Source organism: Aotus nancymaae, unplaced genomic scaffold (genome assembly GCF_030222135.1).
Source record: "Aotus nancymaae isolate 86718 unplaced genomic scaffold, 86718_ANA_hifiasm-v0.15.2.pri h1tg000004l, whole genome shotgun sequence".
Taxonomy (NCBI): domain Eukaryota; kingdom Metazoa; phylum Chordata; class Mammalia; order Primates; family Aotidae; genus Aotus; species Aotus nancymaae.
In genome coordinates this window covers 55,799,674-55,823,944 of record NW_026988415.1, presented here as the reverse complement: position 1 = coordinate 55,823,944, position 24,271 = coordinate 55,799,674, and the positions used below count along the sequence as shown (strand labels likewise).

Genomic DNA, 24,271 nt, shown 5'->3' with positions numbered 1-24,271 from the left:
ATAGAGGAAGACGTGATTGCACCATGGCCACCAAGAAGTTAAAACTGTGCTACTGTAGGACTGAAGATGCCATCCCTCCCAACCCTGTGTATGCTGCCCCTTGTCCCCTGCAGAGAGGTAGCCACTTAACCAGTGTCTACATTCCAGACCGTGGCTCTGTAATCTCTCTGTGCTTACCAGTGAACGTCCACAGCTTAAACACTGGAACTAATAGGGTTAAGGACTAGCACCACCATAAGCCCTGGACTCTACAGTTACTCTTTGTTTGCATAATACAGGTCATTGCCCTGCAGCCACCCCATAAGAACAATGTATCTGGTGCTTGAGCCACAGTCACAGCTAACCCATTCTCCAGTTCCTAGGGCTGCTGTAACCCTTCGTGTGCTAACACTTCAAACTCTAGCCCCATTGCTGTACTGCATGCACCTGTACCTAAAACTCAGAAACATAGACTCACAGGAAACGCCATTGCTATTGTTGTATTACACACATTTGTGCTCCATACTTCAATTCCCCAACTACTTCACAAACACCTATACCCCACACAGTATTACCAATATAGCAATGAGGGTATATGTATACCAGGCACCATTGTCGTGGCAGCCCAGGACCCTAGAGTCTTGATCTTTCCATGTGTGCCCATGCTTCAGATCCCAGCTCCATGGCTGCTTCATAGGCAATGTTCATGAGACGCCAGGGGAAGCATGCCATTAAGCTGCATCCAGTGACAATAAAGATCCTCAGGGCCATGACTTCTCTGGTAGAAAAAAAATGATGAGAAAGACCCAACAGCCTTCACCATTAAAAACCCTAATGGTCTTCATCACCAGTGCAGACACCTTCAGCCTTGGCTGTTAAGAACCACTGCAATCTTTGCTATCATCAAGCTAAGCTGGAAGATCTGCATGGAAACTATGCTGCTGTGCCCGAACCAGAGCCAGAACCTCCACAACCACTCAAACAGTGTCTTTGCAACTACCCACCTAGGAAAGACTGTCCTCATTTAAAGCATTTCGATAAACCCTGGAAGAGGTGACTGCTCCATCACATGTGCAGATATCAACACAAGGCAGTAAAAAACGTGAAAAACCAAGGAAACACATTACCACTAAAGAATACAATAATTTCCCAGTCACTGACCACAAAAAATGGAGGTCTTTAAATTGCCCGAAAAATAATCCAAAATAATTGTTCTAAGATTCAAATAAACAAACAGAGACAAGGGGGATATTACCGCTGACCACACAGAAAAGCAAATAAACATCTGAGAATATTATGAATACCTTTATGCACATGAGCTTGAAAATTTAGAAGAAATGGGTAATTTCCTAGACATACACCCTCCCAAGACTGAATCAGTAAGGAATTGAATCCCTGAACAGACCAATAATTGTCTCTGAAATTAAGTCAGTAATAAGTAGCTTATCAGCCAAAAAAAAGCCTACAGCCAGGTGGATTTGTAGCTGAATTATACCAGACATACAAAGAAGAGTTGATACCATTCCTAAATTCCAAAAATTTGAGGAGGAAGGACTACTTTCTAACTAATTCTATGAGGCTATGAGGTCAGCATCATCCCAATATCAAAACCTGGCAGAGAGACAACAAAAAAGGGAAACCTTTAGGTCAATATTCCTGATAAACAGTGACACAAAAATCCTCGATAAAATACTGGCAAACCGAATTAGGAAGCACAACAAAAAGTTTATCCACCACAATAATGTAGGCTTTATCTCTGGGATGTAAGGTTGGTTCAACATGTGCCCATATCAATAAATGTGATTCATCACATAAACATAACTACAGAGTAAACCTACATAATTATCTCAACAGATAAAGAAAATTCTTTCAGTAAAATTCAATACTGCTTCATGTTAATTCGATAATGTGGATGGTGAAGGAACATACCTCAAAATAATAATAGCCACCTGTGACAACCCCACAGCCAACATCATACTGAATGGGCAAAAGATGGAAGCATTCCTATTGATAATCTGAGCAAGATAAGTATGCCCTCTCTCATCACTCTCATTCATGATAGTATTGTAAGTCCTGGCAAGGGCAATCAGGCAAGAGAAAGAAATATAGTGCATCCAAATAGGAAGAGAAGAAGTCAAACTACCCATTTGCAGGCAACATGATTCTGTATCTACAAACCAGAGTCTCAGTCCAAAAGCTTCTTAAGCTGATAAAAAACTTCAGTAAATAATCACGATACAAAATCAGTGTGCAAAAATCAGAAACATTCCTATACCCCAACAACAGTCAAGCCAACAGCCAAATCAGGAACATCTTCCCATTCACAATTGCCATACACAAAAATAAAGTACCAATGAACATAGCTAACAATGGAGGTGAAGGACTGTACAAGGAGAACAACAAGAGGCTGCTCAAAGAAATTAGAGATGACACAAACAAATGGAAAAACATTTCATGCTCATGGATAGAAATAATCAACTTTCTTAAAGTGACTAAACTGACCAAAGCATTTTATAGATTTAATGCTACTCCCACTAAACTACCATTGACATTGTTCATAGAACTAGAAAAAACTATTTCAAAATTTATCTGGGACGAAAAATGAGTCCAAATAGCCAAAGAAACAATAAGCATAAAGAACAAAGCCAGAGGCATTATGTTACCCAACTTCAAACTACAATACAAGGCTATAGTAACCAAAACATTATGGAGCTAGTACAAAATCAGACACATAGACCAATGGACTAGAATAGAGAACCCAAAAGTAAGACCACACACCCACAACCATCTGATCTTTGACAAATATGAAAAAAATAAGCAATGGGGAAAGAATATCCTCCTTAGTAAATGGTGCTGGGATAACTGACTATTCATATGCAGAAGATTGAAACTGGACCCCTTCTTTACACCATGTCCAAAAATTAACTCACAATAGATTAAAGACTTAAATGTATAACCCAAAACTATAAAAAACCCTGGAAGACATCCCAGACTGTACAATTCTGGACATAGAAATGGGCAAGGACTTCATGATAAAGACACCAAAATAAATTGCAATGAAAGCAAAAATTGACAAAGGAAATCCAGTTAAACTAAAGAGCTTCTGCATGGCAAAAAAAACTATCAACAGAGTGAACAGAAAACCCACAGAATGGAAGACAATGTTTGCAAACTACGCATCCAACAAAGGTCTAATATCCAGCATCAATAATAAACTTAAACAAATTAACAAGTAAAAAACAACCCCATTAAAAAGTGGGCCAAGGGCATGAACAGTCACTTTTTAAAAGGAGACATACATGTGGCCAAAAATCATATGAAAAAAAAACTCAACGTCATCATTATACAAACATAAATCAAAACTACAGTGAGATACTAGTAATAATGGCTATTAGTAAAAATTCAAAAATTAAAAGATGCTGTCAAAATTGTGGAGAAAAACGAAGGCTTATACACTGTTGGTGGGGCTGTAAATTATTTCAACTATTGTGGGAGCGTATGATGAATCCTCAAAAACCTAAAAAGAGAAACACCATTCAACCCAGCAATCCCATTACTCGGTATATAGCCAAAAGAATATAAATCATGCTATTATAAAGACACACGCATGCATACATGCATACACCCATTGCAACACTATTCCCAAAGCAAAGATATAAAATCAATCTCAATGTCCATCAGTGGTAAACTATATAAAGAAAATGTAGGCTGGGTGCGGTGGCTCACACCTATAATCCCAGCACTTTGGGAGGCTGAGGCCGGTGGATCACGAGGTCAAGAGATCGAGACCATCCTGGTCAACATGGTGAAACTCCGTCTCTACTAAAAATACAAAAAATTAGCTGGGCACAGTGGCGCGTGCCTGTAATCCCAGCTACTCAGGAGGCTGAGGCAGGAGAATTGCCTGAACCCAGGAGGCGGAGGTTGCAGTGAGCCGAGATCGCGCCATTGCACTCCAGCCTGGGTAACGAGCGAAACTCCGTCTCAAAAAGAAAAAAAAAAAAAAAGAAATTGTAGTGCATGTATACCATGAAATACTATGCAGTCATAAAAAAGGAATAAACTCATGTCCTTTGCAGGAACATGGGTAAAACTGGAGGTCATTATCCTTTGAAAACTAACACAGTAACAGAAAACTGAATACCACATCATCTCACTTACAAGTGAGAGCTAAATAATGAAAACACCTGGGCACGTATAGAGAAACAGCATACATTGAGTTCTATTGGAGGATGGAGAGTGGGAAGAAGGAGAGGATCAGGAAAAATAACTAGTGGGTACTAGGCTTAATACCTGGGTGACAAAATAATCTGTAGAACTAACCCCCATGTTTGTGTACTAGACATAATGGAAAATGAACAGGAAGGTATAGCCAGTGTAAAAATTAATAGCTAGAGCTTTGCATGGAGCCACTAGCACCACTAGGTATTTAAACATACATCACATCTCTGTATTTGTCTCTATATTATGTAATGTAATAATGTACTGGCACACTAATATACAGGCAGAAAATGGATTAGTAAAGAATTACAAAAGTAGACCCAAGTATATAGTTACATTTATAATACAATGTTGACATTTTGTATCACCAGAGCTAAAAGGGGCATATAAATCACATTGAGATAATTGGATAGTCATTTTGAGAAAAAAACAATGTCTATATCTCATACCACACAACAATCAAGTACAAATTATTTGGAGATACAAATTTAGCAGAAAATAACCAAATAAAGAAAGAAATCACATATGAATTAGAAGAATGAGTAAAATCTTATGATCTTTGATGTGCAAAAATCTTTCTAACTACAACTCAAAAGCTAGTTTTAATAACAAAAGGGAGTGATAAATTTTACTACGTATTAACACATTTAGTTAAGGCTAAAATCATAGTAAACAAATTTTAAATTTTTCACCAAAAAATGATAACTTGAAAGCAAATCTATATTCTAGGTCAACTATTTTCATATTGGAGAAAATAAGAAAATAAAATATAAAATAGGAAAGTGTAAAATAAGATAATCCAAAATAGAAAGTACCAAGTATATGATAAGAAACTATATAAATGAATTCATAAGAGAAATGTCTATGTTAGCTACTTTGAGATACCATTTTACACCTCTCAAAAATTGCTAATATTCCAAACATTGGTAACATGTTTAGTTGGTAAGGATGGGAGGAAAGAGGCACAATCATATACAGACACTGGAAACACAATATTATATGATCATTATAGAAGGAGATTTGATACATTCTAATAAAAATATACTGTAGCATTATATTAATAAACTATAAACTATACTTTATCTCAACTCTAGGAATTTATCCTTAAGTTCTCTCCAGCTATAAGAACATTCATATGCACAACTTTGTTCATTGTATCAATAGTTGCAATTTAAAATAATAAAAGCAATCTATGTGGCAAAATATGGAAAATAGTTTGAATGAATTATGATACATCAACCATACACCCCACAGAGAACTATAGCAACCTGATAAAGAAAGTGAGGAAGATCTCTACAGCCAATATGGAGTTATTTCCAAGATTACAGGTGAATGAAAAAAGCACAAAGAAATACATAAATTAAGGTATATCTATATTTTAAAAACCATTACAAAGTTCTATCTGCTTTTTAAAGAAGAAAAACAAAGAATAAGGCAAGAACAAATTAGATTATTTACCTATAGGCTATAAAGGAGCATTGGGTACAATGTGTAGAAGAGGGATTGGTATTTTCTGAGTGTAGCTTTATGCATAGTTTTGTGTTTTGAAGCTATGTTAAGGTTTCACATTTTGAAAAATGAAATAAAATAAAGATGGGTGAAAATGCTAAATTTTAGGGGAAAAAAACACGAGTGACTCTAGCTGTCTTTTTTCACAATGACATGATTGGCTATTTAGAAAACTCTAAAGATTGGATACATAGGTGTGCAATTGCTGGACAATACCAAATAATGACAATGTGGAGAAGATAAAATACTAATATATTGCTTGTAGCAATGTGAAATGATAGAAACACTCTGAAAAATTTTGACAACTTTATGGAAAGGTAAACTGTGCTTCCTGTAATCCAGGGATTCTATATTTGAATATCTATCCCCCAATTTGTTTAATTTCATAAAAGTTCCTTACACAAACGTTTATAACAGCTTTATTTGTAATATAAAAATTGTAAATAACCAAAATGCAATTCAATAGATGAATTGTTATGCTGCAGTTAGCATGCCTATACGATGGAATATTTCTCAGCAATAAAAAGGAACTATCAAGACACTCGACTAGTATGATATTAAAGGTAATTATGCTGAATGAAAAAAAGCCAATTCAAAACAGTTATATACTCAATTATTCCATGTATAAAATATTATGTAACATCCTTAAAATGATAAAATATTAAAAATGGAAAACAGCTTAGCATGTGCCAGAAGTTAGGGAAGGAGAAGGTGACTGTAGCTATAATGGCATCATGAGGGATCCATGTAATGGATCTCTTTCGTATTTTGATTATTGCGGTGGTCACAGAAATCTGAACATATAATAAAACTTCATAAAATTAAGTACACATAACACACAAAAATGAGTACAGGTAAAACTGAGAAAATCCAAATAAGGTTAATGAATCTTGTCAGTATCCTGATTGTGTTATTGTTTCCAGTTACACAAGGTGTTACTATTGGGGAATACCGGGTGAGGGTAGGCAGGATTTCTTTGCATCATTTCTTACAATGGCATATTAATCCACAATTAGCTCAAAATACAAAGTTAAATAAAATTCACAATAGTCCAAACATTGACTCATCTTTGAGTCAAAGTAAAATTCAATAGGTAAATATTGATACAACATGGGCTAAGTTTGTGATTTCTCCCTGCCTATATGTTCATGTTTTGTTCATGGAGTCATTAATTTTTTAAAAGTTAGTTATTCTTCAGGTGTCACTAATCCCTACTTCCACAATGGTAAATTTAAAACAAGTGCACATACTTAGAGCACAGAATCCTTTTACACCACTACCAAATTTGTCTTCATTTCTTTTGCTGGGCCAATACCATTAAGATCAGTAAACCCCGGCCGTATTTTCTCAGACGGCATGATAAGATAAATACTGTAATTTTGAATTGAACATTGAGTCAGTGTTACATCAGAAACCTAGTAGAGGAATAGTACCAAAAAGTCAAAAATCTTTAATGTGAGACACTGGATAATGACCGAACTTGAGACAAGCAATTTCTTAAAAAAAAAAAACAAAACAGAATATGGACAATTAAAATGGAACATAAAAATTTTAAATGCTGTAAACAGACATGAAAATAATCAGATGAAATCTGAAGCAAATAAGAGAAAAAAAGAATAAATTATATTTGTCATACAATTGAAACAAAAGGTGAGGGAGGGGCAGAACAGGAATTCAGAACTGTGACTAAAATCTGTCTGCTTTTATTTACTTGAATTTTCATATTTAGGTAATATGCTCTGTTTTAATGAAAATTTTCTGTAAAGCAAAATAAAACTACCTCTTCAATATCCTGGTAACCAATTTTCTCTTCTTCTAACTACCACACTTCTTCAAAAGGAGAATACGCCCTAGACATCATCTGCTGAGCTAGAAAACAAGCAGAAGACTGTTCAACAAGCCAGTCTATCATCCTGCTCACTGAAGGAACATGTGTATGTATATACCATTTTTTGTTAGTAGTCTTTCAGGTTTCACTTCCAATTAAAAGTTCACTAAAGTTAGAGAAAATGCAACGAATTATGTAGATTTGAAAATGCATGTTGATTTTGGGAAGTTATGTAAAATTAGTTTTGAATTTTCTCAGCTTTTCAAATATATAGGGGAAAAAGTTTTGAAAGCCAACTAATTCCATGAGTTCTATTGAATGGAAACATCGATGCAAATTTTGCCTTGAAAGAAATTAGATTTTTTAGTTGGTATAACTTTTAAATAAGATCATAATACTTTAGACTTCTGTTACACTTAGTTTAAAATATATGAGTGCAATAATGTTGAGACTTTATTGTTGGCACCCACAACACAGTAAATAGTTTTAATGCATAACCAAAATACCTATTTCAGGAAGCTAGCATAGCAACCTATGAATGTCATGCCTTCTGAAATGGCAGAAGATTTTTTCATCTCCTCTCCACAATCCCCATGAGAAAACAATGAGAAGTTTAATAGAGTGAGTTACAAAGCACAACTATGCAAAAATAAAAGATGTATAGCACATTGGGTCAAAGTTATTTGCTGTCCCTAGGTAGTACATTTAATTTACAACTAATGTTCATAAAATAAAATGATAAATATTTACCTTTTGTCATAAGTATCTACATCTGCCTGTCTATACTTTCAACTTTTTAGTGTAACCTTTATAATGAGACTGTGATACTGGAAATTTAATGTTCATATATTATTAATTATGCTTTTCTACTACATTGACCTTTTTAATATTCTGCATGTTGGTCATTTATTCTTACCCAGATAATTGCTTCACCTGTAGGTATAAGGTGATATTCAAAGCCAATGGCAAAATACTATTATTTAAAAGTTCAACTCTTTATTCAGAGTATAATATCAATTATTAAATATGCATACTGATGTATGTATTTACTATTCAAACATATATTTGTCATACTACATTTAAGCTTCCTGTTTGTGTCTTGTAATATCTACACTTATTCAAAATCTTCAAATGAAAATCATGTATAGATTTTATTCATACATGCCAAAAAATAGACTAAGTCTACAAGTTCAAAATTGTATTAATGTGTAATTTTAAGCTACTGATTAAATAAAAATTTACAGATATTTTTCTGCTTCTAAAAATATAACAGCAAAGATTGTTATAGTAGAAAAAAATAAAAAGAGTATTTTCTTAATCTCAGCCATTAAATCAAATAACTACTGTGTCAAAATAGGCCTGGGTTTCAGTCTATGTTTTTCATCAACATATTCTTCATGACTGAAAAACTTAGTTTCCATTACAGAACCTTTTAAAAAAATTTCCTATAAACACAGATTGTCTGTAAAATCACATTCAAATCAAAATGACCTCTGATGATATGAAAATAAGCAATGGAGATAAAATACTCTTTTGCTATAAATTTTAATAAAATGGTGACATATTATATTTAATAAATGTTATTTTCCAGGATAGAACAATTCCAGCTTAATAAAGCATATTGAGTAGCTATCTGTATATTTAAAAAATATGCAGAATTCCCTCTTGATAATGAAAGAGTACCTGCTATCAGAGCAATATCACTGCAGATAACTATAAACTGTGGACAAAATAATTAAAATATCCTTTAAATCTAACAATCTTAGAGCACAACAAAAAGCATGATAAAACCACAAAGGAGTTGACAGTTTAATATGGGAATAATACTTAGTAAGCTTCTGATATTTTAAAGGCTTCTTATGTAAAAGAAGACAGGTTCCAGTTCACTTTACATAAGATACCTCCACTTACATGGAATTCCACAGTCTTGTCTGCATGACTAGCCACAGAATAGAGTTCAGGCTACCACAGCAACTGTAAATTGAAGAGGAAATGTTGGAGAAAAATTCCACAGAAGAGTCCCAAAATGTATGTATAAATATTGCCCAAATTTTTAGCTGAGCCAAGAAGTATGCAAAGTCAGGACAGATGCCACGCAGACCAGGTAAGGCTAAGATATATATATATATATTTGTATTTCAGCTTATTTTCCATGCAGCACAGTCAACATTTAAAAAAATATATACCTAGCCAAGTTAACTTTTGGCTGAAACAACAACAAACAAACAAAAAAAACCCCACTGCTTAAATGAATATAACAGAATCCAGAATCTCTGCAATATTTTATGATGTCTAAGATATAATCCAAAATTATTATACATACAAAGAAACAGAAAAAATATTTAATGCTCAGATAAAAACAAAAAAGAACACAAATGGAGACTGATTCAGACATAATGCTGATGTTTGAAATTAGCAGACAGTTCTTTAAAACAGCTGTAATTACTGTATCAGATTTATGGGAAAATACACTTAATGAATAAACTTATAGGCAATTTTAAGGAGGTAGAGACTTTTAAAAGCAGACATGCTTAGATTAAAATTACAGTATCTAAACAAACACAGAACCTAGATAAAATAATGTCAGATTACAAATAAAAGAAGAAACGTCCAATTAGAAAAATAGAGAAAAAATATTTTTAAAAATGAATAAATCTGCAATAATCTCTGTTAAAGTGTGAAAAAGTCTAAAATACATAAAACGACCAAAATCTTAATTTTAAGAAAATTTATGTATGTGTAGAGTTAAGAAATTCAGACAACTTGAAGAAGAGACAATAAACAGAAAATAAATCATGTTCAGACATCTAAAAACTGACATAAAAAGAAAACTTTAAAAAAACCTAGAGAAAAATGATGTGTTGGAAATAGGCCATGAAAAATGTGAATCAGTTATGACTACACTTCAGAAAGAATGAAGAGGGAAAGGCAGTGGAGGGAGATTTTTTAATGGGCTCAACAATAAATAAAACAATTAACTGGAAATCTGATTCTTTACCCAGCAAAAATATCCTTTAATAATGGAAGTGAAGTGAAGACATATTCAGAAAATAAAAACTAAATACTAAGAAAATCTGTCACCCTTCTAAATACCTGAGAACAACTGCTACAGAAAGTTTTTCTGGCTGAAGAGTAATTATTCCAGATCTAAATCAGACTTTTAGGTATGAACAGAAAACACAGAAAATTCTGAAGATGTCAGGAAAGTAACAGAATATGCTTCCTTTTAATTACTTAAATAGACATATAACTTATTAAAACAAAAGTTATAACATTTTAATATGGAGCTTTGAACATATTTAGATATAATACATATGAAAACTATAAAATAGAAGAGGTATAGAGAACATATTCAAGCACAATGTTCTTATATTTTTTGCAGTGGTAGAATATGAAATCTATGGAGACCGTAAAAACTTAAAGATATATATTTCAATCACTAGCAGCACCTCTAAAATATAATTATAATAGATATATCAGAAAGCTAATAGATGTTAATATTAAATGCTAACAAATATTTAATTAACTAAAAAGAAGACAATAAAGGAAAACAGAGAAACAAAAATATGTTGGTAAAAGATAAATTTTAAAGCAGTAGGCCAAATATAACTATTATTATTATATTAAATATAAGAAGATTAATAGCTCCAATTAAATAGAAGCAATTTTCAGATTGTACAAACTAGCAAGACAAATACAAGGAATTCCACAAGAGATATATATTATAAAAATACAAATTAGTTTAAAGAAAATATACAGTACTTACACCTTTTCCAAAATTAACCTAACGTGGATCATAGAACTAAATGCAAAACACAAAATTATAAAACATTTAGAAAATAATGTAGGAGAAAATTTAGATGGCCTCGGTTTGGGTGATGTCATTTTAGGTTCAACATAATACATACAATCAACGAAAAAAAGAATTTATAGGTTGAATTTTATTAAAATTAAGACCTTCAGTAAGTGGATACATAAACTGTGATATAGCCATATAATGAAATATTATTCAGTGCTTAAAAGAAATGAGCTATCAAGCCATAAAAACATAGAGGAAATCGCTGGTGATTTTGATAGGAATATGTCATAAAAGTAAATTTAAAGACAATTAAATTTATTAAAATAGTGAAATTTTCCTAGGGTAAAATAAAATGTATTTTAAATTTTATTAACATCCATTTTATGGTATTAAATAAAATTTTCTATTTTTATTTGCATAAGTCATAGATGATAATTTCTAATTTTAGGCCTATATCTTTTTGTATCTTTAGTCTTGTTATGATTATAAACTAGATAATTTTCCTAATATATAGCAATGTTATAGTAGTGAAAATAAACATCTTTGCCTTACTTATAAAATTGAAAGAATCATTTTTGTTTTACTGTTAAGTATAAGGCTGTATATTGGAGATTTCAAAGTTTTATTATCTATGTTAATACAAAGGAAGGATCTTTTTATTCTTATTTCATTAAAATATGTTTATCAGAAATTTATTTATTTATTTATTTATTTTTGACATGGAGTCTCGCTCTCTCACTAAGGCTAGAGTGCAGTGGCACCATCTCTGCTCACTGCAACCTCCACCTCCCAGGTTCAAGAAATTCTTCCTTTCTACCTGCCTCAGCCTCCCAAGTATGGATTACACCTCACTAACTTTTGTATTCTGTAGTAGAGACAGTGTTTAGCCATATTGGTCATGCTAGTCTCAAACTCCTGACCTCAAGTGATCCACCTGCCTCAGCCTCCCAAAATGTTGGAATTACAGGTATGAGCCACTAAGACCAGCCCAGATATTTATTTTAAATTCCATAAAATAGTAACTCAAACTCCATCAAGACTGTATTTTTTCTTTTATCATTAATGTGATTAATTCTCAAAATATATATTCTAATGTTAGATCACGCTGCATTTTAGATCATGTTTCCATTTGTTCATGTGTTTTACATTTTACACATGAACACATTATTATTCAATAATAATTTATGATTTTATAAGTGAGTCTGCCACAGATATTTCTGTCATGCTTTGTGAGATTTTCACATCTGAGTCATGCCAGATTTATAAAGAACTGGAAAGCATTTTCTCTCTTTGTTATGGAAAATTTAAAATACAAAGAGAATCCTTTGCTCCTTAAGTTGAGGAAAATGAATAGAATAACTAAGCTGTAAGATCCACAAGTCTTATTGGGGGATAATTGTGCAGTATCTGTTTTTTGTTTTTGAGATGGAGAATCAGTCTGTCGCCCAGGCTGGAGTGCAGTCGCACGATCCCGGCTCACTGCAACCTCCACCTCCTTGGTTCAAGCAGCTCTCCTGCCTCAGCCTCCTGAGTGGCTGGGATTACAGGTTCATGCCACACACCTGGCTAATTTTTTTGTATTTTTAGTAGAGATGGGGATTCACAATGTTGGCCAGACTGGTCTTGAACTCCTGGCCTCAGGCATCCGCCCGCCTTGGCCTCCCAAAGTGCTGGGATTACAGGCCTGAGCCACCGCTCCTAGCCTCTGCTGTATGTCTTAGAGTCAGGCCATACTTCCAACTTTCATCCCTCCAAATTAGGGTATATTACTTGAATCTGCTAGAACTTCGTACACGTCTTACTCAACATGCCACCACTTCTGTCAATAGGGGAGTTTAATGTGGGTTTCCTGATTGTTTCTTCAATTTGTTTCAAAGTGTAATATACCTGGCAGGAATTATCCAGATACTTTACGATAGTAAAATCACTTGAACCTGGGAGGTGGAGGTTGCAGTCAGCTGAGATTGCGCCACTACTGCACTCCAGCCTGGGTGACAGAGCAAGACTCCGTCTCAAAAAAAAAAAAAAAAAAAAAAAAAATTAAATAAACTGTCTGTGATCACCAATATTTCTTGAATCCCATCTTATTCTACTTATTCCACATTGCTAAAGGACCCACGAATTTCTGACTGAAGTTTAAAGAAAACCACCACAACTAGATAGCAGAGATCAAGGAACAGAGACAAAGACCTCAGTGGTACTGACAGACAATAGCAAAGTCATCAAAAGACAGATTTTAAGGCCACAGAGAAGAAATCTTAAGCGGCAAGGCATCAAAAGCAAAAGTCTAGTTCAAAATTATTATTAATATCTGCTTTGAACATGGAAGGGAGGAGTCAAAGTACAATAGTTACACTCTTTTATTGAGGTTAATGGCTAATCAACAATTTGTTCCTGATATATCTGGATGAGCCAATGAGACAATTATAAGTAACAGGAGAGAAGAGCAATACCAGAGTAAAATCAAATAGGAAGAAAGTGATAGGCGTATTAACACTAAAGAAATAGAGTTCGTCAGTTAGTGGACACTGGTGACAACAGCAGAGAAAACTCTGGAGAGCTATAAACTGCGTGCAAACAAGGGCATTGGAAATTACAGAAAACGCAGAAGAGCATTGGGAAACAAGAAAGCCCAGGAAGTGTGGGGGAGGGTCAGCGTGGAAAAGAAAGGATGTGACGTCACAGAGCCACCTGGCTCCTCTGTTAGCCAAGCGGTTAGCAACGCTGTTTCTCTGCCTGGGAAACAAGAGGTGAGAGCTCCCCTCGGAGATCTGCCCTTGCTTTCTAAAGTGACTCTCCCTTTGAGTTACCTTTGTCCTAACTCAGTTGTCTGTGATTCCCAATATAGTAAAGATAAGCCTTTTGAATATGGAGGCTGCTGCAGAAGACCCTGCGGAGATCGAAAAAAACAAAACACCGGCAGACAACGTAAGGCCAGCCCAAGACACTTCAATGAAGTCGAGAAATAACGCAGGTATAGACAAACCTCTTGCCTTACCACAGCGCTTGAAGAAGCCCAGGGTGAACTTGCCAATCGAGTCCGTTAAGATTCTCCGCCGCTGGATATATAAGCATCGGTTTAGGGCTTACCCTTCAGAAGCCGAGAAGCAAATGCTGTCAGAGAAGACCAATTTGTCTTTCTCCCAGGTCTCTACCTGGTTCATCAATGCTCGCAGACGCATTCTCCCGAAGATGCTTCTACAGTCTGGAAATGACTCCTTCGTTGATCAGGAAATGGGCAAAGATGACACCCACCTGCAGGGCACCGATGACTCCGTGTTTCCCAAGTCAGGGCCCAGATATCTAGGCAAGGTACAATCCATCTGGCCCGTGACAATGGTCCAGATGTCACGAGAGAAGCTACCAGATCCGAGGTCGGCCCGTAGCAAGGAGCTCGCCGTGAAAGCCCAGCCAAAGAAAAAGCTCAAGGTTTCTACCAACACAACCCCGTCTTCTCCAGAACCTGTGTCTCCAAAGGAGTATCCCGACTTTACCAGGTTCCATATTCTGGTCGAAGTAGCAGCTCAAAGGGCTGTCGAGCTGGAGCTAGAGAAGCAGCAAGAGCAGAATCATGATTGATGATATCTCAAAAACCCAAGCACTCAGTCCCTTACCTACTGTGCTAAACCTGTTTATGCTTACTCCAACTTATTTGTGTGCTTACCTTTTATAGAGGCATCTTTCTTTTTTCTTTCTAGTGGTTTTATGAGAACCAGTCTTAGTTATTGGGACTAAATTCTGTCAGATATTCCAATGTTTCCAGGTGACTAAGGTGCCATCATGATTAACACCGGAGCAAAGATCTTTCATTTTCCTTCCCCCTGGATTTGAACTCTTTACACAATCAGACTAATACATCGGACATTAAACATCAAGCTAGATTTCAGAGACAAATGTTTTTGGCTTTCTAGCCAAGTTTCTTAATCCCAGGGTTGCTACAAATACTAAGTCACCCCTCTTTGTCCCTCTCTCTGTAATCTTCCTTATTTGTGTGAATGATAGAAAACAAAGTCTCTATAAAAATGGCTATAACATCACTCGCCTCCCGCATTTTATTGTTGGAGTTCAACTCTTATGCTCCTCTTTGTGCAGTTTATTGGCCAATGTTGAAGTAGTTATTCTTTGCAGGGGTTTGAGCATGAGAGCGAAAGTACAGTAAATTCATGAACATTTTCTTGAATACAGGTGAACTCTGCTTGGTTTGAGCAGTGAAAATTCTGAATAAAGGTAAGAAAATTCCAAATGTTAATCTTCTCTTGCTGGTTGTTGGTTAGATAGTTGGTTTTAGAGAATACTTTATTGGTCTTAATTATCAAAGTAAAAAGGTAACAACAAAAATAATGTAGATCCAGGTATTCTATTATTTTGTTTTTATCTTTTTAATACATTTATATATATTTTTTCTATTGAAATTCTTTTGGTAGGGGTTGGGGTAGGAATGTAAAAAACTCCAGATAGGTCCCACATGAAAATAATCCTATTGTCCTATAAAGGCAGCTTTTTCACACAGGCAGATTTTCAATAGAACAGGAACAGAAAGATATTACCCCAGAGAGCTGTAATTTTACTTCTTTGATTTTAGGGAGCTAAAACCTGAGGAATCTAGGGCTACAAATTGGACTCTATCCTGTTTCTGATTCTGCGCTAATGTGAAATGGATCATGATTTGTCTACTTCTAGTGCTCATTTTTATATCGTTATCAAATTCTTGGCAATTCTAAATACAAGATACCATATCTTCTTTAGGCATTGAAACAAGCAATGGTCATGGGCTATTACTCTGGATATTATCAGTTTCCATGTTATGAGAAAGGAAACAGACCCACATTCCCAAACTGCTATTTCTGAAATACACTAAAGTAGGAAGGAGTTAAGGTTTCTGAGCTATACACACATCCAGGGGCATTTAGAAGGAAGTGAAACAATAATATTCATTGTAACCTTACTGAGGAGGGCCCCTAAACACTCAAGGAAGTGCCATACCATTTTGTTCATACTGCCTTCCCTTGCCCCCCAACCCCCGGACAGGCCCAGGTGTGTTCCCCTCCCTGTGTCCATGTGTTCTTGTAACTGGAGTGTGTGTGCATACATGCATGTGTGTGTGTGTGTGTGTGTGTGTGTACTAGACACATAAAACCCAAGAATCCAACAAGAAAACAAGCTTTACTTCCAAATCAACGCAGTGTTAGTAGAATCTTCACTATGAAAGCAGAATCACAGTTGATAAGGTGACCGTGATATTTTTACACACTGGGTATTTCATAAAGATATCAGAAAATTTTGACCTTTAAGAAACAAAATGATTATAATAATTCCAGACAAATATATCTGGATTGTGGAGTACCAAGAGACTCTAAAAGCAGCTGTTGTGAACATGCATGAATATTAGAATATAATGCCAAAGATATTTGTTCCTGAATAAATGTTGTATGATTTTGAAAGTACCTGAACAAAATCAGGATTTCATTTGGTCAAGTGACCAACTTCCTGGATACAAGAAACTAAAGAAATTAACTTAAGGTATTAACTATAAAACAGAATAATTACAAAGACATTCAATGAACCACTGTATAAGATAATTATTAGAAACTATGTAGCTTTCCAAGAAAATTCCTATACATTTTAGTTATCTGTTTATAAATAAATGCCTATGATAAGTCTTACCTATACTTCTGACTTAATTATAATCATCTCTACAGTCAGATATGATTCATCTTTCCCAGACATTCCAACATTTTTATAAGTGGAATTCCTAATTGTGCAGCTAATGAAACAGGTGGTCTATAACACTCCGTTGCTTTCAATTAACAAAGCTAAAACTCTTCCCCTCTACTGTCCATCAAAGATAATACTATTTCACTTTTTTCTTAGTTATTTGCGATGGCACTCAAAAATGATATTTTTGGCATGAAATGAAAATATCATGATTCTTCAGTTATAACAGATTCATTGTTAGAGTTAGCTTGTGTGAAATCGAGTCTGTGTGTTTGAATGTGGAACATGTGCAGCATTGAATGTATTATCTCTCACAGCAGTTCCTCAGACAGGAAATTGTATCCCTCAGTTGGGTGGTACAACTGTAATTCTGTTTCCGTGTATTGTGCCAAAGAGCTCCTTCTGTGACAGGTTAGGTTATCGGTGATATGTGTCTATGTCATGCCCATTTTCTTCTTTGTCTGCAAGAATCTCATACCTAGAAAGTTTGTGGTATTCCAAGATAACGCTTTGCCAAAGCTACAAATTCCAATATACATAAATACTGTTTCAAGTTAGAGGAGGGTCACATCACAATCATTAGAAAAACCCATATTTTACACATGTACCCTAATCATTACAGCCAGCTTATGCAGGGATTGAGAATGGAACGTCTTTTTAAGCCAAAGTCTCAAAAGAAAGAAACATTTTAAAAGTAAATTAGGTGACAGATGTATTGATAATTTTTCATATTTTTTCCTTGTATTTTAAAACTATATATTTTTAATCACATTTATTCTGCTGTGAACTAGTTATCGGAGAAAAGTAATAACCAAATAACTATTTCAATGACATCACACCACTGGAGATGTTCTTATAAATAATAAGGCCACTGAAGCATACCACAGAAGTCTTTCTCATGCCTTATTGCTTTACTAGGTTAAATAAATAAACAAATGTAATAATAGAAACTTCCATATATTCTGGAGAAAGCAAACATACCAAACATTTATCATAGGAATTAGAAATAGTGAGAAAGGGCACCTCTAAATGCATCCAAATGAATAGAAATTTTGAAATGGCAATTTCAGTTCACAAAAACTAGTTTCTGAACCCTGCCAAGCAACTGAATTCTAGACGTCACTGTGTCCTTGCCAACTGTAGTAACCCAAAGTTTCACAGTGTCTTCAGAGAAATAACTGAACTGAATTCTTAAGAGTATGGGAAATGAATAGGATTTAACTTATAAACTTTGGGGTATTCTAAAATGACTTGGTTTCTTTCTAATAACTAACAAATGACATATTATTAATATACCAGCACCATCAACATGGTATATTTATGTTGCTGAAGGATTTTCCAATGTTGAAACTTGCTAAACCGAGCAGTATTACTGTTCAATGTAACAATTATTTCTAATTATATAATAAACAATAACAACAAAAACATTGGACATAGTATTTCTCCATCGTGCCACTAATCCAAAAATAAAAATAAATAAAATAGGAAACATAGAGCTCTTGTTATAGTTATTATAACCCTTTGATACATACACTTTTGGGTGAATATATGAAAATAAGATGTTATAATAAAACTGCGTTTCTAAAATCAGATCATTGAAAATTTTGATTATGTATGAACTGCTCCAACTAAAAAGCAGTTTTTAATATATATCCAGTTAAATAATATAATCAGTTCAATCTAATGCTGTTTGTATATACTTATTGTTTATTCCATTGTTAAATCAGGAATGGTGAAACCTCATCTCTACAAAAAAATACAAGCATTAGCCAGGTGTCATGGCACATGCCTATAGTCCCAGCTACTCAGGAGGCTGAGGTGGGAGGATAGCTTGAGCCTAGGAGGTTGAGGATACAGTGAGCGAGATCGCACCACTGCACTACATGCTGGGTGACAGAGCAAGACTCTGTCTCAAAAAAAAAAAAAAAAAAAAAAATACTATTTTAATGTAATGATTAATACTTCATTAGAAATGAAAATGTATAAAACAACAGTAAAACTAAACAAGATGCTGGGAAAAAAGACATAAATCAGAAATATTACATACAAACCTGAGTGTATGATGTTCCTAGCTTGTAGACAATACACTACATAATTTTGAAAGCAAAAGCTTTAATAGTTATCTACTCTTTGAAGCCAAGGAATACCTACTATTAAATTATTTGAACAGCCATACATGTATGTGTCTGGAAACTGATACTGACTTCTAAGGTGGAATTTGACAGTCTTCATAGGGACCACGTCAATTCCTTCACATAAAACCAAGCTATTTATTTCCAAGATACAATAGTGGTACAAGCATTGAGTCAACATTCCCATGCCAAAAGGGATACATAATCCAAAAGAAAAGAGCAACAAGCCCCATGCAAGTGTGAAACTCCTGCAGGGCAGTCATTAAATTTTAAAGCTCCAGAATAATCCTTGACTCCATGGCCACATCCAGGGCACACTAAGGCAAGGGGTGAGCTCCCTAGGTCTTGGGCAGCTCTGCCCCTCTGGCTTTGCAGGATGACCCTGTAGCTGCTGTCACAAGTTGGAGTTAAATAGCTGTCCTAGGGAGGGGAACATCACACAACGGGGGCCTGTTGGGGGTTGGGGTGCTGGGACGGGTAGCAGGGGTTGGGGGGCTAGGGGAGGGATAGCATTAGGAGAACCACCTAATGTAGATGATGGGGGGATGGATGCAGCATGTAGATTCTAATGTAGATGATGGGGGGATGAATACACCATAGCACATGTATACCTATATAACAAACCTGCATGTTCTGCACATGCACCCAGAACTTAAAATATAAAAATTAAAAAAAGAGGCCGGGCGCGGTGGCTTACGCCTGTAATCTCAGCACTTTGGGAGGCCGAGGCGGGTGGATCACGAGGTCAAGAGATCGAGACCATTCTGGTCAACATGGTGAAACCCCATCTCTACTAAAAATACAAAAAATTAGCTGGGCGTGGTGGCGCGTGCCTGTAATCCCAGCTACTCAGGAGGCTGAGGCAGGAGAATTGCCTGAACCCAGGAGGCAGAGGTTGCGGTGAGCCGAGATCGTGCCATTGCACTCCAGCCTGGGTAACAAGAACGAAACTCCGTCTCAAAAAAAAAAAAATAAGTAAAATAAAAAATAAAAATAAAGAAAAGAAAAGAAAAGAAAAAAATACCCAGGAATGGGTATTATTAGAAAACAAAAAACAAACCTGTGTCCTTTCCAGGCTGGGATTGCAAACTGCCAGTGGTTCTGCCAGATTCTTGGGTCTAGAGGATGATGTCCCCATTCCCACAGCTCCGCTAGGCAGAGTGCCTCTTCCGGTCATTCGGGATGCCTCTTCCAAAAAAGGCATTTTTTTTTTTTTTTAAATTGAAGTGTTTGCCGTCTGCACTGTTTCTTCAATGCACAGCTTTATGACCAGAACATTCCCTCAGGGCATAGTCACGAGAGAAAAGCGACCAAACAACAACCGAAAACCAAAACAAGCAATCTTCCAGGTCCACAGTGTTCTAGCTTTCTTTCTTTTTCTGTACTTTTCAATACAGAAATAAACTGCATTTCCCCTCCTTTTTTTTTGTTTGAGCCACGGGACTAGAAAGGAAGTTCTAACGGCTATTTAAAAGTCTGGGCTCTGAAATTAGGCTATCTGGATTTTAATTTTCAAAAACTATGTTGTCGCACTTACCAATGTCTCACAAGAAATATGAGTTATTATTTTTCTGTCTGTGTAAACATCTGAAGAAGGTGGTTTTTTTTCCAACAATCGAACCGCAGTGACTTCGTTTCAGTCTGTGATACTTGCTTTTTGTAATTTGTCCAGGATTTATCATTATAAACAGCAAAAAAGATAGGCAAGAGTAGGCTTATTCTGCTATAGCGGAATTGGAATTTGTTAATTTTTATAAATTTTACTTACCTCCCTTTATGCTAATCACCCCATGTAAAGCCCAGAGAATACTAGAGTTTGGTAGAATTAGCCTTTTTTTCAGTCAACACATAATTCTTACTATGTTCAAAAGGTAACCAGAGTCCTTGCCTTCAAAGTTTTAATTCAAGTTGCATTTATCTTCAAAGGATAAACTGTGTGGGAATATACATTGCCTTGAATTAAAAAAAAACATGGAGAATGAGATAGGTAATGAATAAAATTGAGGACCAGCTGTTTACTATTTTTCATGACTTATCTTTGAGTGGCAATAAAGCATTTCAGTAATTGTACCTCTATTCCTACAAGGAACCCGTCCCCGAAATGATTATCCCTAAGAAACAAGAAATAGCAATAAGATGTAAACATATTTCTGGGAGTTGTCAGATCATTCACTAAGTCAGAGGAGACCCAGAGGGATAGAAGCAGTTATATAGTTACATTTTGTGAAAACTGTGTCCAATTTTCTAGTTCTGTGAATACATGCTCTACAAACTTTGTTGAACCAGCATCCCATGCATTTTTGAGAAAGTGCTACCAATAAAAGCATACAGATTTTATCCCTAAATTTTACACAGGCATATTTACATTCTATATACATTATGAAATGAAAACAAATAAAGGTTATAATTAAATAAATGGCAAGCATAAGCCATTCCGAAATTTTCCCACACCCCAATGCACTTTTTTGGGTATCCCATGCTGTTCACACATCTGAATTTTGAAATAACTATTGTAAACATGTAATATATTCTATGAAAAGAGAAAACTATATCAACAAAAAATTGTGTAAACCATATACAGTTTAATGAAAGATGATGATAGTGTGTGTGTTTCTAGTTCTACTAAAACAACGAATGCAGTTTTATTTAATGAATAACTTCTTAGCCATTGTATTTTATAGAATATATACTCCATTAAAACATAGAAAATCAATTCTTGCTATTTATCTGTCTCACTCTGTCCTGACAAAGATCTCCCTGGACTTCTTCCTTAAAAATGAAGTCCTTCTACTGAATAAATTTTTTAAAAAAGTATAGAAAAAATTTTTAGCTCAAAGACTTCAGGAAACTTTTCAACAAACTAACATCAGGAAACAACTTATTCAACATCAGAAAAAGTATTTATATTCTAACTCTGACTGTTCTTGAGCTTTCTAGACAGTTCATTGTCTTTGACATTATTTGACATCTGTTTCAATATTTACATGAAAGTAGAAAACTACTTTTAGAATACCGTCTCTGAGAAGGTCACTGCGTGTATTTTATGCAAGTTTTCCTAAAATATGCTGAGATAAAATTTTGAATAAAGTTTTTAAATGTAAGATGATTTAATTCAATTTCTGTTTATTTTAGAATTATCATTAAAGAAAAATGCCTTTCAAAATAATTTTTTGTAACATGTATATGTTTCTTTTTCCTGTTCTTAATATATGCTTTAAAATATGCAGATCCCCTTGGATTTCCAAAATTTAATTCTGTTAATATTTTAGTTTTAAGACACAAAAAGGTAAATAAATGAATGCTTGCCTAACCAGAATTTAGATATTTTTAGAATCTGTTCACTTATTAAATATCTCATTGAGTTTTTCTATAAGAAATAAGCATCTTAATTTTTTTTACCAATTGAATATTGTGAGTTTTACAAGATTATTCTCTTACTAGAGAATAACACTCCTTTGCCATGTGCTTTTGAGATAGCTGGTATCATTCTTATATGGGGATTAAGTGAATATATTAAGGGTGGAAACATTTCTGCCAATGGGATTTACATGTCTTAGAAGACTTCTTGCTCATTATAGTTTTGACCATAATACTGAGCTTAATACACAAACACATACACACACATAGCCTCTATCCCAAACACCTGTTTTAAGTCATTTTTGTGTAATTCCCTTTCCTCTTTGTACATATAATGAAATATATTATATTTAAAAGTCATGTATTGAACACCTTGTCTTCTGCACCCACCATCTGACAACCTCTAATGTTTAAAAGCTGAAACATTCAATCGTAATTATCATTTATGACACCACTACATCCTTGTTCTCTAATGTTCTTGATTTATATATATTGCTATTCGTAAAATGAGATTATGAAGATGAAGTTAGGATAAACTGATGTCACGGAATAACATACTGAAGTACCAAAAGATGATCTGGGATATCGTATTGGAGCACAAAATTTCACAATCATACATTTTTTCTTGGATTGCTGGAAGCTTAGTTTATTATTAATTAAGATAAATTCTATAGACATTTTCCTGGGAAGACAATCTAGTTTCCAGTACGTATCACTGAAATAATAATTAATTAGAGGATCACTTATACAGCAGAAGAGTTGGTGGAGAAGAAAAATTTTAAGTTAAGCAGCATAAAGAACAATTAATTTTCTAATACCATATATTTCTGGAAGATCACTTATTTTGTATACAATAATGGCTCTTCTCAAACTTAATTCTTCTCACAAAGTATCCATGGAATAACATTTAATACAGATGGTATCTTGCTCTTCTGACAGTTTCTTACACTTTCATATATTTGAGGGAAGGTCTAAGAGTAAGTTTGAAGAAACTCTCTTGGGATATAACACTGCTCTATGATTTGCTACTACTGAGATTTTTATATAAACTTGTGTACATATATATATACACACACACATACACATATGATATGGGAGTGGGGCAAGAAAGTGCTGGGTAGGGAGGGCAGGGTCCCTGGCCAGGGCTCCACCTTCACCCTTGGGCCTGTACCCCTGGACCTAAGTGAGAACAGGCACTCCTGTTTTTACCCTTGAATGTTGCATTTCTTGAAGACGACTCTGGACTGCCACAACCCCCATCCTGTGCCCATATAAACCCGAGACTTTAGGGAGCACACAACACAAGTGGCTGAATGTCAAGAGGAGCAGAGGAACAGAGCAGCAGAGAGTGGCAGAGAGCAGCAGGGTGGCGCAGAAGAGAAGGAAGGAAGAGGTGTCTGAACATCCAGAGGAGTTCAGCCAAGAACTCCCCCACCCCTCCACCTTGCAGCTCCCCATCTATCTCGCCAACCACCACTTCCACCACTCAATAAAACCTTGCACTCATCCCTTCGAGCCCACATGGGATCCGATTTTTCTGGGACATGGGGCAAGTGCTTGGAATACAGAAGGTGGTCACTCTGGCCCTCTGCTCTTTTGATAAGGCAGAGCATCCATTGAGCTGATTTACCATCAAACAATCTGCAGATAGCAAAGCTGAAAGAGCTTTGTAACACTGGGGTTGCAGGCACCCACCCCTAGACACTGGCTTGGCCTCTGCACCTGCCAGTC

The 24,271-nt window shown here is 35.2% G+C and overlaps 1 protein-coding gene across 1 annotated transcript; it reads left to right on the top strand.

The window, feature by feature from the left end:
* Positions 1–14,204: 14,204 nt before the first annotated feature.
* Positions 14,205–14,915, top strand: TGIF2LX (TGFB induced factor homeobox 2 like X-linked). The gene has a single exon (XM_012464751.2). The coding sequence runs from the start codon at positions 14,205–14,207 to the stop codon at positions 14,913–14,915; it is 711 nt and encodes a 236-aa protein (XP_012320174.2).
* Positions 14,916–24,271: the final 9,356 nt, after the last annotated feature.

Coding starts and splice junctions, on each gene's coding strand:
- TGIF2LX (XM_012464751.2), top strand. CDS start 14,205: ATGGAGGCTGCTGCAGAAGACCCTGCGGAGATCGAAAAAAACAAAACA.